Source organism: Salvelinus alpinus, chromosome 11 (assembly GCF_045679555.1).
Source record: "Salvelinus alpinus chromosome 11, SLU_Salpinus.1, whole genome shotgun sequence".
Taxonomy (NCBI): domain Eukaryota; kingdom Metazoa; phylum Chordata; class Actinopteri; order Salmoniformes; family Salmonidae; genus Salvelinus; species Salvelinus alpinus.
Window position 1 is genome coordinate 23,898,317 of NC_092096.1, and position 17,841 is coordinate 23,916,157.

Below are 17,841 nucleotides of genomic sequence, written 5' to 3' on the forward strand. Positions count from 1 at the left end.
AATTATAATCAATCCCATATAGTCTGTTCTAACAAAAAAAATGTTAAAGTCTCTAGTACAGCTATATTAAAAACAGTCAGATGCATAGGGGCAGCAGGTGGTTAGAGCGTTGGGCCGGTAATCGAAAGGAGCTGACGAGGTAAAAATCTGTCATTCTGCCTCTGAGCAAGGCAGTTAATCCACTGTTCCCCGGGTGCCGAAGACGTTGTTTGATTATGGCAGCCCCAAGGAACCTTTCTGATTCTGAGGGGTTGGGTTAAATGCAGAAGACACATTTCAGTTGAATACATTCAATTGGACAACGGACTAGGTATCCCCCTTTCCCATTCGTGAATTCAATCACATTAGCCGACATGTTGCGGTTTATTCATTGTTTCATTATTCAAGGCACCCTTTATTTCGTTTTATATCTAAAATGCTTGACTGTATTTAAAGACATGGACGACTTGAATGATTGATTGATATACTGTATCCTTTATGCCAAAAAGTAAGTTACGCTAAACCAGCTACAATAAACAGGACTATTAGGCCTACAGCGCCATGTCATTTCAATAACTTACCTTCTCAAAGACGCCCTCTGGTGGTCAAACTAGCGTTATTGGCAACAAAATAATATGATGTCATGCACTCTAATGTGCCATACAATTACGCAGCACACTGCAAGCTGTGCTGCAGTATGATGCAACTTTTAAAGGAAGAACCACTGCAGTGGGAGGCTTGGCGGTATACTCGGGTATTTGGAAAAAGCCACAGGTGGTTTTTCAATACCGTCAAAACAAGTTTTTTAAAAAAGTGTATTATTTTACATTATGAAGCTTACCGTAGTTCCCCAGAACAGTTGAGCCAGTCTCTTGTTTGTAACAGCACAACAGGAGAAATCAGGAGCTGGTCAGTCCATAACAGCACAACAGGAGCTGTCCCTGTGCTTCCGACTAGTGTTTTTTCTCTTCCCTCTGCTCCGTGTTCACATGCTGCTCTCCCCTCTGCTCCATATTCACATGCTGCTCTCCCCTCTGCTCCATGTTCACATGCTGCTCTTCCCTCTGCTCCATGTTCACATGCTGCTCTTCCCTCTGCTCCGTGTTCACATGCTGCTCTCCCCTCTGCTCCGTGTTCACATGCTGCTCTTCCCTCTGCTCCGTGTTCACATGCTGCTCTCCCCTCTGCTCCGTGTTCACATGCTGCTCTCCCCTCTGCTCCGTGTTCACATGCTGCTCTCCCCTCTGCTCCGTGTTCACATGCTGCTCTCCCCTCTGCTCCGTGTTCACATGCTGCTCTTCCCTCTGCTCCGTGTTCACATGCTGCTCTTCCCTCTGCTCCGTGTTCACATGCTGCTCTCCCCTCTGCTCCGTGTTCACATGCTGCTCTCCCCTCTGCTCCGTGTTCACATGCTGCTCTTCCCTCTGCTCCGTGTTCACATGCTGCTCTCCCCTCTGCTCCGTGTTCACATGCTGCTCTCCCCTCTGCTCCGTGTTCACATGCTGCTCTTCCCTCTGCTCCGTGTTCACATGCTGCTCTTCCCTCTGCTCCGTGTTCACATGCTGCTCTTCCCTCTGCTCCGTGTTCACATGCTGCTCTCCCCTCTGCTCCGTGTTCACATGCTGCTCTTCCCTCTGCTCCGTGTTCACATGCTGCTCTCCCCTCTGCTCCGTGTTCACATGCTGCTCTCCCCTCTGCTCCGTGTTCACATGCTGCTCTTCCCTCTGCTCCGTGTTCACATGCTGCTCTCCCCTCTGCTCCGTGTTCACATGCTGCTCTCCCCTCTGCTCCGTGTTCACATGCTGCTCTTCCCTCTGCTCCGTGTTCACATGCTGCTCTCCCCTCTGCTCCGTGTTCACATGCTGCTCTCCCCTCTGCTCCGTGTTCACATGCTGCTCTCCCTTCTGCTCCGTGTTCACATGCTGCTCTCCCCTCTGCTCCGTGTTCACATGCTGCTCTCCCCTCTGCTCCGTGTTCACATGCTGCTCTCCCCTCTGCTCCGTGTTCACATGCTGCTCTCCCCTCTGCTCCGTGTTCACATGCTGCTCTCCCCTCTGCTCCGTGTTCACATGCTGCTCTCCCCTCTGAAAAACATGCATCACTACTTTGTTTATTTGCACTTGCTCTCATTCACTTTGGCCTGTAAATGTCCACACTCACTGAAAGGACATTCGGTAGCAACTAGCTATGCTTGTATAACTTCATGAGCTGGATTTGCCTGTCTGCAATTAGTTTATGTTCGTTTTCGCTTGTTAGCATTTAGCTAACATCTTCTATACGATTTCGCTATTACTTGTGCAATTTTTATTTGTATTCTGGGAAAGCAATGTTTTTGTGTGTTTTTAGCGCCCCCTTGTGTGCTATTCCAGTTTCCCCCGGAAATCCCTGCATGAACAAATAGGCTGGTGGGAGGAGCTATAGAAGGACATGCTCATTGTAATGGCTAGAATGGAATAAAAATGGAACGTATCAAACATATGGAAACCACATGTTTGACTCCATTCTAGCCATCACAATGAACCGGCCTTCTACAGCTCCTCCCACCAGCCTCCACTGGCCCAAGCCTTTGTAATGGTGTGGAGTCCTTGCTCTCACATATCCAACTGTGTTAGATCAGTGACCTCCAGGAAATAAGGATGGATTTATAACAGTATTGGAACTGGGCCACTGTACTCTATGCAAGAAGGATCCTATCTTGTTTGATAGGTGCTAGACTAGAGCTGATGTTGACCCTAACTCAAGTTGAAGCTGTCCCTGGAACAGTCTGACGGAGGCTAATCTAAGGAAACTCAGTGAGTCAGGTCTGTGCCTCATTACATTGCTTTCACAGAAGACTGTCAGTGTCCATTTCAAGCTAGGTGTTTCAATTTGCCTCTCAGTAGGAGAGAGGCTGCAACAGTTATCTCTCTGTCTGTCTCTCTCCTTTTTATTGGTTAACTCTTTGTTTTGCTCTCCCTTTCCACCGTCTCAGATCTCCCTCTCTTCCTATCACTCCCCCCTCTCTCAGCTCTCTCCCCCCTCTCTCAGCTCTCTCCTCTCTCTCTCAGCTCTCTCCCCCCTCTCTCAGCTCTCTCCCCCCTCTCTCAGCTCTCTCCTCTCTCTCTCTCAGCTCTCTCCTCTCTCTCTCAGCTCTCTCCTCTCTCTCTCAGCTCTCTCCCCCCCTCTCTCAGCTCTCTCCCCCCTCTCTCAGCTCCCCCCCCCTCTCTCAGCTCTCCCCCCTCTCTCAGCTCTCCCCCTCTCTCAGCTCTCCCCCTCTCTCAGCTCTCCCCCCTCACTCAGCTCTCTCCCCCCTCTCAGCTCTCTCCTCTCTCTCGCAGCTCTCTCCCCTCTCTCTCCCCTCTCCCCTTTCTCTCCCCCCTCTCAGCTCTCTCCCCTCTCTCTCCCCTCTCTCTCCCCTCTCTCTCAGCTCTCTCCCCTCTCAGCTCTCTCTCAGCTCTCCCCCCTCTCTCAGCTCTCTCCCCCCTCTCTCAGCTCTCTCCTCTCTCTCTCAGCTCTCTCCCCCCCTCTCTCAGCTCTCTCCCCCCCTCTCTCAGCTCTCTCCTCTCACTGTCAGCTCTCTCCTCTCACTCTCAGCTCTCTCTCAGCTCTCTCAGCTCTCTACTCCTCTCTCTCAGCTCTCTCCTCTCACTCTCCTCTCTCTCTCAGCTCTCTCCTCTCTCTCTCTCTCAGCTCTCTCCTCTCTCTCTCAGCTCTCTCCTCTCTCTCCTCTCTCTCAGCTCTTCTCTCTCTCTCAGCTCTCTCCTCTCTCTCCGGTCTGTTGTAAATCCATCCTTTCTCTGTCAATCCTGTGAGACTCCCTGATGTGTTCATTCCAGACATGCTGTCACTCATTACCCTGCTCATCTGTCAGATTAACGTCTCCCTCACTTTCACACTCTCCTTCCATCCCCTCCTCCTCTAGCCCTCCCTCAGCTCTCTCTCTGTCTTCTCTCTCTCTCTCTGCTTGACTATTAGTATTCCCACTGCTCTCTTTCTGCCTCAGCTGAATGGCAGTGTTACAAGACCCCATGGGGTTAGTGAGGGACAGGACTGGTTCACTTTCCAAAAAAAGTCTCTCTTCTCCACTCTTATCCTACACACACACACACACACACACACACACACACACACACACACACACACACACACACACCCCGTCTGAGCCCAGTGTGCACCAGAGAGGCCAGTGACGGGCTGTCACATGTACCCCTTCTATCCTCCCCCTCCTGTGAGTCCCCCTCTTCTCCCTCTCCCCTCTCTCCCCATCCTGCTAACTCTCAGGAAGCCTCGTATAGTTGATTAGCTTGACAGCCCGGGCTCCCTAACGATGTTAACCAGCCTTCTTCTGTCATCCCGGCCCACTGGTAATGAGTCACACACACACACTTGCGGACACACACGCACACTCAAGGACACACACACAAGGCATACACACATGCACGCACTTGTGGACTGTTGACACACACGTACTTATAGACATACACTCAGACGCATACACATTGGTCACACCCACTCACAGTTAGTTACAGTATATGCATACACACACACACACACACACACACACACACACACACACACACACACACACACACACACACACACCTACACCACAGAGTGAGGAACACAGAGGCATGCAGCGTTATTCTATTAAGCTGACGGGGGCTGATCATGCACAGCATTAGCACATCTTTTGGCTAATGCTGCACTGATTTGCATCAACCCATACTTGACCTATGTCCCTCCCTTCCTTTCCTCCTGTCCGTCCCGCCCGGTGATACACACACAGTCTGTGATGGCTCTCTGGAGCGCTATCATCTAGCCATTAACCCACTCTAATAAAAAACTCTCATTTACCACCATGAAGATTTATTAAATATAAACACGCCATAACCATAATGCTAATGAAAACTGAGACGGGAGGAGGGAGGGAGGGAGAGATCGAGAGAGGGACGGACGGACAGAGAGAGACAGGGACGGACGGACGGACAGAGAGAAGGACGGACGGACGGACAGAGAGAAGGACGGACGGACGGACAGAGAGAGGGACGGACGGACGGACAGAGAGAGGGACGGACGGACGGACAGAGAGAGGGACGGACGGACGGACGGACGGACAGAGAGAGGGACGGACGGACGGACGGACGGACAGAGAGAGGGACGGACGGACGGACGGACAGAGAGAGGGACGGACGGACGGACGGACAGAGAGAGGGACGGACGGACGGACAGAGAGATGGACGGACGGAGAGAGAGGGACGGAGTGAGGGAGGGAGGGAGGGAGGGAGAGAAAGCCAAATGACTACAATGTAAAACATGTAGAACGTTCTACATACAGCAGCAGTGTTAACACAGAGGATACACTGTAGTTACATTGGTGGTGTTGCTGGTGTATTATTTGTCTGTCTAGTAACCGGTCTAACAACCCGTCTGACAACCTGTGAGGTGTAATGTGTGAACAGACATGGTTCAGATTTACAGTTCAAATAAACTTTCTCTAAATACTCAAGTCCATTAGGTACCAATTAAACTAGCCAATTATATCCACATCTTGTTTATGACTGTGAAGATTTAGATTCATTATTGATTACATTTGAAACAGTTTTCCATGGCGTGGCCTAATAAACATGTCCCTGTGGTCCTCATCAAAGTACTGTATTCTGAAGTGTTGCCAGGTGTATTCAGATATACAGTGAGTACTAGTGGATAATATACCAGGTACCTGGAGCTGTGTTCAGGTCTCCCCTACATTCCAAGGTGTATAGATCTATTCAGGTGTGTCTCCTGTGGTCCCCCTCGTGCAGGTGTCAGCGGTGGAGTCTCTGGAGGGCCCCCTGCTGCAGGTGGAGGGTCTGGGGGACCTGCGTCTGGAGCTCCACAGTAAGAAGCTCAACATCCACGTGGTCCTCATCGACGAGCTGCACCGGCACCTCTACATCAAGTCTACCAGCCGCCTGGGGACCAAGAACAAGGACAAGAACCAGGGACGCCACGGGGGGTGAGTGGCCTGGGGGCGGGGAGAGAGGGTGGGAGTGGGGCGGAGGTGTGAGTTGTTAGGAACACGCTGTGAGGTCAGGGAGATCAGAGTGGGGGTCAATCCCACTTCAAGTGCAGTCAACAGAGGGAATGTCATGTTCATCATTTGCAGTATTCTAGAATAGTAGGGCAAGAACTCAAACACCAGATCTCAGTAGAGATTGGAAGTAGTCTTTCACTTCAAAATAAAAGCTTTGGGAGTCTGAAGTGTATGGGTGTTCACTCTGCGTTGGAAGTAAATGTATAATTGGGGGAAAACTAGTTGAAATCATTAAATGAAATACCATAACATGAGACAAGTCAGTGTTCAACCTCCACTCCTCTAATCCCACACAGCACAGTTCCACGCTACACGTGTTGTCCCTCAGTGTTTACATTAGCTAGTCTAAACTTCTAGTGACAAGACAACGTCCCCGTCTCACCACTTAGTGCAAACACATCTGATTCATTCATGAGGGACCAGAGATGACGCTCTGTAGAATGATAATGTGGGTTTTGGTTAGTCGACGACCGCGTCATAACCCACATTAGCATCGGGAGGATTATCATACCAACACCATCGGGGTGTCCCAAATGGCACCCTATTCCCTACTCAGTGCACTACTTTAAAAAGTAATACACTGTGTAGTGCACTATGCAGGGAATAAGGTGCCATTTGGGACATGTTAGAGTGCTGTGTGGAGCGACGGCTGCCACCTGCATGCTGATTCTAAACCAAGATGCAGCATCACAACACATTAGGCTGATGCAGGTCAGCCACCTCTCCAGCAATGAAGCATGTTGTTTTGATGGTTGTTAATTCATGCTAGGTGTGTGTGTGTGTGTGTGTGTTGTATCTTTATTGTGTGATTGATGTCTTTTTCTCTGTGTGTGTGATTGTTGTGTGTACAGCAGTGTGGTGTCTGTGCTGTGACGTACTGTAGAGTGATGTATTAGTTGGGGTCTTAGAGTGACAGGTTAAAGCTCCTGTATAATGGAGGTTTGGTAAGAACAACCCACCACCACTCAACACTCACTAAGCAGGGCTCCACTCAACACTGTGTGGAGGTACAGGTCAGGGCTCCACTCAACACTGTGTGGAGGTACAGGTCAGGGCTCCACTCAACACTGTGTGGAGGTACAGGTCAGGGCTCCACTCAACACTGTGTGGAGGTACAGGTCAGGGCTCCACTCAACACTGTGTGGAGGTACAGGTCAGGGCTCCACTCAACACTGTGTGGAGGTACAGGTCAGGGCTCCACTCAACACTGTGTGGAGGTACAGGTCAGGGCTCCACTCAACACTGTGTGGAGGTACAGGTCAGGGCTCCACTCAACACTGTGTGGAGGTACAGGTCAGGGCTCCACTCAACACTGTGTGGAGGTACAGGTCAGGGCTCCACTCAACACTGTGTGGAGGTACAGGTCAGGGCTCCACTCAACACTGTGTGGAGGTACAGGTCAGGGCTCCACTCAACACTGTGTGGAGGTACAGGTCAGGGCTCCACTCAACACTGTGTGGAGGTACAGGTCAGGGCTACACTCAACACTGTGTGGAGGTACAGGTCAGGGCTCCACTCAACACTGTGTGGAGGTACAGGTCAGGGCTCCACTCAACACTGTGTGGAGGTACAGGTCAGGGCTCCACTCAACACTGTGTGGAGGTACAGGTCAGGGCTACACTCAACACTGTGTGGAGGTACAGGTCAGGGCTCCACTCAACACTGTGTGGAGGTACAGGTCAGGGCTACACTCAACACTGTGTGGAGGTAAAGGGCTACACTCAACACTGTGTGGAGGTAAAGGGCTACACTCAACACTGTGTGGAGGTAAAGGGCTACACTCAACACTGTGTGGAGGTACAGGTCAGGGCTCCACTCAACACTGTGTGGAGGTACAGGTCAGGGCTCCACTCAACACTGTGTGGAGGTAAAGGGCTACACTCAACACTGTGTGGAGGTACAGGTCAGGGCTCCACTCAACACTGTGTGGAGGTACAGGTCAGGGCTCCACTCAACACTGTGTGGAGGTACAGGTCTACACTCAACACTGTGTGGAGGTACAGGTCAGGGCTACACTCAACACTGTGTGGAGGTACAGGTCAGGGCTCCACTCAACACTGTGTGGAGGTACAGGTCAGGGCTACACTCAACACTGTGTGGAGGTACAGGTCAGGGCTCCACTCAACACTGTGTGGAGGTACAGGTCAGGGCTCCACTCAACACTGTGTGGAGGTACAGGTCAGGGCTACACTCAACACTGTGTGGAGGTACAGGTCAGGGCTCCACTCAACACTGTGTGGAGGTACAGGTCAGGGCTACACTCAACACTGTGTGGAGGTACAGGTCAGGGCTCCACTCAACACTGTGTGGAGGTACAGGTCAGGGCTCCACTCAACACTGTGTGGAGGTACAGGTCAGGGCTACACTCAACACTGTGTGGAGGTAAAGGGCTCCACTCAACACTGTGTGGAGGTAGGTACATGGCTGACTCTGTTCATCCAGGTTGTTAACAGGTTCATTATAAAGTTCTGCTTGTCTCTCAGGTGAATATAGTCGTTGTGGGTAGCAGGGTTGGGCTCAATTTAAATTGAAGCCAGACAATTCAGGAAGTAATTTTAATTTAACATTTTGAAATAAGTAGCTTTTACTTTTCAGTTTAGTGAAAAGTCATTGAAAATAAATGCATTTTTTTTTTGATTTATTGAATTTGTAACGAGGATGATGATGATGACGGTGACTGATGATGCTCTTCTCAACTCTCCCCAGCTCTACAACCAAAGACACGTCCCCTCTGCCCCAGCTGGACGTCAGCAGCCTGTCCACCCCTCGCAAGCTGATGGACTCCTCCCAGTTCAGCACCCCAGGGACCACCAGCAGTAAGTAGCCTTGGCAGTCCAACACACATCCATTATGCACGGCTGCTTGGCTGAATACAGCAGTACTAAATGAGGGTATGCACACTATACCAACCTAATAAAGGAATGTTTTGGTGCAATTGATTGTGCTGGCCTTACTTCATTACCACCAGTAGAATGGCTTTAGGAATACTACTGGATGAGAGAGGAAGAGGGGGGTCATGGAGGGGGTGGGAGACGAGGAAGAGACGGGGACAGCGAGAGGAAGGGACGGGGACAGAGAGAGGAAGGGACGGGGACAGAGAGAGGAAGGGACGGGGACAGCGAGAGGAAGGGACGGGGACAGCGAGAGGAAGGGACGGGGACAGCGAGAGGAAGGGACGGGGACAGAGAGAGGAAGGGACGGGGACAGCGAGAGGAAGGGACGGGGACAGCGAGAGGAAGGGACGGGGACAGAGAGAGGAGGGGACGGGGACAGCGAGAGGAGGGGACGGGGACAGCGAGAGGAGGGGACGGGGACAGCGAGAGGTGGGAAAGGATAGAGAGCCAGTGAGATAATGTGGGGAAGAAACAGGAGAGAACTGGATATTTTTTTATTTATTTTATTTTATTTTACCGTTATTTTACCAGGTAAGTTGACTGAGAACACGTTCTCATTTGCAGCAACGACCTGGGGAATAGTTACAGGGGAGAGGAGGGGGATGAATGAGCCAATTATAAACTGGGGATTATTAGGTGACCATGATGGTTTGAGGGCCAGATTGGGAATTTAGCCAGGACACCGGGGTTAACACCCCTACTCTTACGATAAGTGCCATGGGATCTTTAATGACCTCAGAGAGTCAGGACACCCGTTTAACGTCCCATCCGAAAGACGGCACCCTACACAGGGCAGTGTCCCCAATCACTGCCCTGGGGCATTGGGATATTTTTCAGACCAGAGGAAAGAGTGCCTCCTACTGGCCCTCCAACACCACTTCCAGCAGCATCTGGTCTCCCATCCAGGGACTGACCAGGACCGACCCTGCTTAGCTTCAGAAGCAAGCCAACAGTGGTATGCAGGGTGGTATGGGTGGTATGGTATGAGTGGAAAATAGAAAGGGAGAGGAGATGGATAGATAGAAAAGAGAACATGGTGTAGATGGAGAGAGAGACTGTGGAGACTTGATGAGAACTATTGGAACATAGTTGTCTCCTGGATAGCACAGTGGTAGAGTTGTCAGGTTAGTGTTCTACCGTCGTTCCACTGCCGATGCTCCTAGTGATAATGAAATCATTAGCAGGGATCTGTACTGCTGCAGTTATTACATCCATTATCATGTCATTAGGGGTGTGTACCAGAGAACGCTGCAGGCGCAACACACCTCATACATAACACTGCCTCTCACACACACTCCACTGATGGCATTTACATGCCAGCTAGCACATGCACACACACACAGAAGCACTAAAGCACGCACGCTGACACGCACACACCTTCTCCCCGCTTCACTCTATGCCTCGTATTTCCTCCCCCTTGCAGCACAGTACATACATCACGGGATTATTAGGCTATTATCATAATAGTACATACTGTCCATCACAGCATTATTAGACCATTATCATAATAGTACGTACATCACAGCATTAGGGCATTATCATAATAGTACATACATCGCTGCTTTATCATGCTAGTACATACATCACAGCATTATCAGTGCATGCATCCCAGCATTACTAGGCCATTATCATAATAGTACGTACATCACAACGTTATTAGCCCATTGTCATAATAGTACATACATCACAACATTAGAGCATTATCATACTAGTGCATACATCACAACATTATTAGTGCATTATCAAACTAGTACGTGCACCACAGCATTATCAGGGCCTTATCATACTAGTATGTGCATCACAGCATTATCAGGGCATTATCATACTAGTACGTGCATCACGGCATTATCGGGTTATTATCATACTCTTGCATATATCACAGCATTATCAGTCCATACTGGTGCATACGTCACAGCGTTATTAGGGCATTATCATACCAGTACATGCATCACATCATTATTAGGGCATTATCATACTCGTTCATACGTTTTCATAACAGCATAATCAGCTGCCACCCCTCCATATCTCCCATTAGTCACCATGTATTCCTGTCAGCACAGTGGGGTGGATAACATTCATTATGCTCATAAGCCACAGAGGAACAGTTACCTCTGGTAATACAGCGTCTACAGGGGAGTTTGTTATAGTGTGTTGATAACATTCCCTGGTTGTGGGGTTTGTTATAGTGTGTTGATGACATTCCCTGGTTGTGGGGTTTGTTATAGTGTGTTGATAACATTCCCTGGTTGTGGGGTTTGTTATAGTGTGTTGATAGCATTCCCTGGTTGTGGAGTTTGTTATAGTGTGTTGATAGCATTCCCTGGTTGTGGGGTTTGTTATAGTGTGTTGATAACATTCCCTGGTTGTGGGGTTTGTTATAGTGTGTTGATAGCATTCCCTGGCTGTGGAGTTTGTTATAGTGTGTTGATTACATTCCCTGGCTGTGGAGTTTGTTATAGTGTGTTGATAGCATTCCCTGGCTGTGGAGTTTGTTATAGTGTGTTGATTACATTCCCTGGCTGTGGAGTTTGTTATAGTGTGTTGATAGCATTCCCTGGTTGTGGAGTTTGTTATAGTGTGTTGATTACATTCCCTGGCTGTGGAGTTTGTTATAGTGTGTTGATAACATTCCCTGGTTGTGGAGTTTGTTATAGTGTGTTGATAGCATTCCCTGGTTGTGGAGTTTGTTATAGTGTGTTGATAGCATTCCCTGGCTGTGGAGTTTGTTATAGTGTGTTGATTACATTCCCTGGCTGTGGAGTTTGTTATAGTGTGTTGATAACATTCCCTGGTTGTGGAGTTTGTTATAGTGTGTTGATAGCATTCCCTGGTTGTGGAGTTTGTTATAGTGTGTTGATAACATTCCCTGGTTGTGGAGTTTGTTATAGTGTGTTGATAGCATTCCCTGGTTGTGGGGTTTGTTATAGTGTGTTGATTACATTCCCTGGTTGTGGAGTTTGTTATAGTGTGTTGATAGCATTCCCTGGTTGTGGGGTTTGTTATAGTGTGTTGATAACATTCCCTGGTTGTGGGGTTTGTTATAGTGTGTTGATTACATTCCCTGGTTGTGGAGTTTGTTATAGTGTGTTGATAACATTCCCTGGTTGTGGAGTTTGTTATAGTGTTTTGATTACATTCCCTGGTTGTGGGGTTTGTTATAGTGTGGTGATAACATTCCCTGGCTGTGGAGTTTGTTATAGCGTGTTGATTACATTCCCTGGTTGTGGGGTTTGTTATAGTGTGTTGATAACATTCCCTGGTTGTGGAGTTTGTTATAGTGTGTTGATAACATTCCCTGGTTGTGGAGTTTGTTATAGTGTGTTGATAACATTCCCTGGTTGTGGGGTTTGTTATAGTGTGTTGATAACATTCCCTGGTTGTGGAGTTTGTTATAGTGTGTTGATAACATTCCCTGGTTGTGGGGTTTGTTATAGTGTGTTGATGACATTCCCTGGTTGTGGAGTTTGTTATAGTGTGTTGATAACATTCCCTGGTTGTGGGGTTTGTTATAGTGTGTTGATAACATTCCCTGGTTGTGGAGTTTGTTATAGTGTGTTGATAACATTCCCTGGTTGTGGGGTTTGTTATAGTGTGTTGATAACATTCCCTGGCTGTGGAGTTTGTTATAGTGTGTTGATAACATTCCCTGGTTGTGGAGTTTGTTATAGTGTGTTGATAACATTCCCTGGCTGTGGAGTTTGTTATAGTGTGTTGATAACATTCCCTGGTTGTGGAGTTTGTTATAGTGTGTTGATAGCATTCCCTGGTTGTGGGGTTTGTTTAGTTGTCCCTGAACAAGGCAGTTAACCCACTGTTCCTAGGCCGTCATTGTAAATAAGAATTTGTTGTTAACTGACTTGCCTAGTTAAATAAAGGTAAAAAGAAAAGCTTCTCTCTGGTCTAGTTATTTTTGATTAAGATCTAGGTAATCTCTCTCTCTCTTTCTCTCTCTCTCTCTACTTTCTCCCACTTTCTCCCAGGCCCTACCCTACCCACCCTACCCACCCACCCACTCAACCCATCCTAACACGTTTGTTTGAATGCAAGCCTGAACCCTCCTTCCCTGTCAGGTCAGGTGTGCCCCGGTACCTGGTCAGTTAGCCACCCTACTGCTAGCTGCAGGTGTACTGTGTCTGTTACAGCTCCATAGCCCCTCCTCCGTACCTCTGTCCCTATGCCATTACCAGACCCCCACTCTTCCTCGCCCCTCTAACCTCTGTCCCTATGCCATTACCAGACCCCCACTCTTCCTCGCCCCTCTAACCTCTGTCCCTATGCCATTACCAGACCCCCACTCTTCCGCGCCCCACTAACCTCTGTCCCTATACCATTACCAGACCCCCACTCTTCCTCTCCCCGCTAACCTCTGTCCCTATGCCATTACCAGACCCCCACTCTTCCTCACCCCACTAACCTCTGTCCCTATGCCATTACCAGACCCCCACTCTTCCTCTCCCCACTAACCTCTGTCCCTATGCCATTACCAGACCCCCACTCTTCCTCACCCCACTAACCTCTGTCCCTATGCCAATTACCAGACCCCCACTCTTCTTCGCCCCGCTAACCTCTGTCCCTATTCCATTAGCAGACCCCCACTCTTCTTCGCCCCACTAACCTCTATCCTTTTCCCAGCCACACCCCCAATACAGTCGCAATGCCAGCCTTAGAAACGCCTAACCCCTCCCCATACCCCTGTCCTCTAGCCAATCTTCCCTCTACCAACCCCCTCTCTCCTCCTCTGAGCCTACCATCCCACTGATGACTCTCTCCCCTATAATTGCTGCTGTTTGTTGATGGAGTCAGTTGACTAACTCAGGTAGAGAGAGAGAGAAGCCGCTTAATTCACACCCAGGGCCTAAGTCATTTCCCTGCGCTAACTGCACTTTCCTCTCGCATTTTTACAGCAAAACGCAAGCAATTAGCCGCCGCCACGTGCTAAGTGCCATGTGCCGTGATGACGACAGCATAACTCTACAGCTTTTGTCGACAACGCTGCTTCGTCTAATGGCCTCAGCGCACATCATTTAGTAGCTGGTAATTGTAGTGATTATGACGTGAAAAAACTACAGTCGCTGGCAGGAGAAATAAAGTCTATTAACGTCACATAAACATGAACTCTCTTAACGTACTCCACTTACAACGCTTTGAAGGGAAAACGGAGGCTGTATCATCAGACTGGAATTAGAATGTAGCCCTGCTGTTACTCTCAATTTAGCAAGCTAATGCAGCGAGGTCTGAGGGAGGGAGGGAGGGAGGGGGGGTTGAGGTGCTGAACAGGGAGGTAAAGTTGAAGAAGTGTTGTGGGAATGTTTTCATTTGATCCAAACACTCACAAGTTTGTGATGACGAGGAAGAGCTGAAAGCCTAGTAGTGAGTGGTGAGATGTACGGGGTTGTTATGGTGATGATAATACTACTGTACAGTCGTGGGCAAACGTTTTGAGAATGACACAAATATTAATTTCCACAAAGTTTGCTGCTTCAGTGTCTTTAGATATTTTTGTCAGATGTTACTATGGAATACTGAAGTATAATTACAAGCATTTCATAAGTGTCAAAGGCTTTTATTTACAATTACATTAAGTTCTTTTTCAAGACCTCTGCAATCCGCCCTGGCATGCTGTCAATTAACTTCTGGGCCACATCCTGACTGACTTGCATAATCAATGCTTGAAGTTTGTCAGAATTTGTGTTTGTCCACCTGCCTCTTGAAGATTGACCACAGGTTCTCAATGGGATTAAGGTCTGGGGAGTTTCCTGGCCATGGGCCCAAAATATCGATGTTTTGTTCCCCGAGCCACTTAGTTATCACTTTTGCCTTATGGCAAGGTGCTCCATCATGCTGGAAAAGGCATTGTTCGTCACCAAACTGTTCCTGGATGGTTGGGAGAAGTTGCTCTCGGAGGATGTGTTGGTACCATTCTTTATTCATGGCTAGGTTCTTAGGCAAAATTGTGAGCGAGCCCACTCCCTTGGCTGAGAAGCAACCCCACACATGAATGTTCTCAGGATGCTTTACTGTTGGCATGACACAGGACTGATGGTAGCGCTCAGCTTGTCTTCTCCGGACAAGCTTTCTTCTGGATGCCCCAAACAATCGGAAATGGGATTCATCAGAGAAAATGACTTTACCCCAGTCCTCAGCAGTCCAATCCCTGTACCTTTTGCAGAATATCAGTCTGTCCCTGATGTTTTTCCTGGAGAGAAGTGGCTTCTTTGCTGCCCTTCTTGACACCAGGCCATCCTCCAAAAGTATTCGCCTCACTATGCGTGCAGATGCACTCACACCTGCCTGCTGCCATTCCTGAGCAAGCTCTGTACTGGTGGTGCCCCGATCCCGCAGCTGAATCAACTTTAGGAGACGGTCCTGGCGCTTGCTGGACTTTCTTGGCGGCCCTGAAGCCTTCTTCACAACAATTGAACCGCTCTCCTTGAAGTTCTTGATGATCCGATAAATGGTTGATTTAGGTGCAACCTTACTGGCAGCAATATCCTTGCCTGTGAAGCCCTTTTTGTGCAAAGCAATGATGACGGCACGTGTTTCCTTGCAGGTAACCATGGTTGACAGAGGAAGAACAATGATTCCAAGCACCACCCTCCTTTTGAAGCTTCCAGTCTGTTATTCTTTTTATTTTTGAATTTTTACCCCCTTTTTCTCCCCAATTTCGGGCTATCCAATTGTTAGTAGTTACTATCTTGTCTCATCGCTACAACTCCCGTACGGGCTCGGGAGAGACGAAGGTCGAAAGCCATGCGTCCTCCGAAACACAACCCAACTAAGCCGCACTGCTTCTTAACACAGCGCGCATCCAACCCGGAAGCCAGCCGCACCAATGTGTCGGAGGAAACACCGTGCACCGGGCGCGTGCACGGCCCGCCACAGGAGTCGCTGGTGCGCGATGAGACAAGGATATCCCTACCGGCCAAACCCTCCCTAACCTGGACGACGCTAGGCCAATTGTGCGTCGCCCCACGGACCTCCCGGTCGTGGCCGGCTGCGACAGAGCCTGGGCGCGAACTCAGAGTCTCTGGTGGCACAGCTAGCGATGCGATGCAGTGATGCGATCCAGTCTGTTATTCAAACTCAATAAGCATGACAGGGTGAGCTCCAGCCTTGTCCTCGTCAACACTCACACCTGTGTTAACGAGAGAATCACTGACATGATGTCAGCTGGTCCTTTTGTGGCAGGGCTGAAATGCAGTGGAAATGATTTTTTGGGGATTCAGTTCATTTGCATGGCAAAGAGGGACTTTGCAATTAATTGCAATTCATCTGATCACTCTTCATAACATTCTGGAGTATATGCAAATTGCCATCATACAAACTGAGGCAGCAGACTTTGTGAACATTTATATTTGTGTCATTCTCAAAACTTTTGGCCACGACTGTATAGCATTGAGAGGAAAGAGATGACAGTAGGGACTAGGATGATGTTTATGATGATGGTTACAACTATAACAACTCATTCTTTCATGTTTCATGAGTATGATGGCTTTCAAATAGTACCACATCCTGTAGCTCTAGTATCTCTCTCTCCCTCCGTCACTTCCCATGTTTTCTATCTATCCATCTCTACTTCTCTCTCACTCCGTGTCACTCCCTCTTTCAGTGCGTGAGCTTCAGGCGCACCACGAGGCCCGCGAGGACCCTGACGTGCACCCGGAGGAGAACACCCAAGAGTTCATGGGCGTCCTCATCAAAGGCCTGGCCAAGCTCAAGAAGATCCCGGAGGCTATCAAGGCCATCATGGAGCGCCTGGAGCCTGAGCTGAAGCAGATACTGAAGAGATCCACTACCCAGATAGCTGATCACGCCTACCAGAGAGGAGAGAACCTAGCCACAGAGAGCCAGCCCAGGTAGGGAGGGGTGGAGGGAAGGCTGGAAGGTGGGATGGAGGGGTGCAGGTAGGGGTGAAGGGGGAGGGAAGGCGGGATGCAGGTAGGGATGGAGGTAGGGTTGGAGGTAGGGATGGGGGTGGAGGGAAGACGGGATGCAGGTAGGGGTGGAGGTTGGAGGTAGGGATGGGGGTGGAGGGAAGACGGGATGCAGGTAGGGATGGGGGTGGAGGGAAGGCGGGATGCAGGTAGGGAGGGAGGTAGGGATGGAGGTAGGGATGGGGGTGGAGGGAAGACGGGATGCAGGTAGGGATGGGGGTGGAGGGAAGGCGGGATGCAGGTAGGGAGGGAGGTAGGGATGGAGGTAGGGATGGGGGTGGAGGGAAGACGGGATGCAGGTAGGGGTGGAGGTGTAGGGGTGGATGGTGGGATAGCAGACCATGCCTACCAGAGAGGAGAGCCTGGTCACAGAGTGACAGCCCAGGTGAGGAAAGAGGGAGGGGGGGGGGAAATGGGTTTGGTTATTCAGTGAGAAAAGGTGTAGGTGGAGCAGAAGAAATGATAAGGGGACGGAGTTTGGGGACATTGGCTCTGTTTGAAAATGTGAAAAAGAAATGCAGCTTTCCTTCCTTGAAGTGACCACTAATCTCACATGACTGGATAGGTGAGAGCTATGAAGTGAAACCCAGCTTTTTACCCATTCAATCATGTGGAATTTGTGATTTCTTCAAGGAGGGAAGGAAGGATATATTGTGGGTTTTCAAACAGGGCCTTTGGGTGTATAGTTTTGTCCAACTCACTGGCTAAGGTGAGGTAGGAACAGGGGAGGTGAGGTACTGTATGTGTCTGAGGTGAGGTAGGAACAGTGGAGGAGAGGTACTGTATGTATCTGAGGTGATGTAGGAACAGTGGAGGAGAGGTACTGTATGTATCTGAGGTGAGGTTTGAACAGGGGAGGTGAGGTAGGAACAGTGGAGGAGAGGTACTGTATGGGTCTGAGGTGAGGTAGGAACAGTGGAGGAGAGGTACTGTATGTGTCTGAGGTGAGGTAGGAACAGTGGAGGAGAGGTACTGTATGGGT

General features: G+C 49.3%; 1 protein-coding gene across 1 annotated transcript in view; it reads left to right on the forward strand.

Moving 5' to 3' along the window:
* Positions 1 to 17,841, forward strand: part of exoc4 (exocyst complex component 4) — a 298,597-nt gene that overhangs the window by 20,248 nt on the left and 260,508 nt on the right. The window contains exons 4-6 of the mRNA XM_071332146.1: positions 5,760 to 5,953; positions 8,738 to 8,847; positions 16,535 to 16,781. Of these exons, the coding sequence (XP_071188247.1) occupies positions 5,760 to 5,953; positions 8,738 to 8,847; positions 16,535 to 16,781 (551 nt within the window). The remainder of the gene's footprint in view (positions 1 to 5,759; positions 5,954 to 8,737; positions 8,848 to 16,534; positions 16,782 to 17,841) is intronic.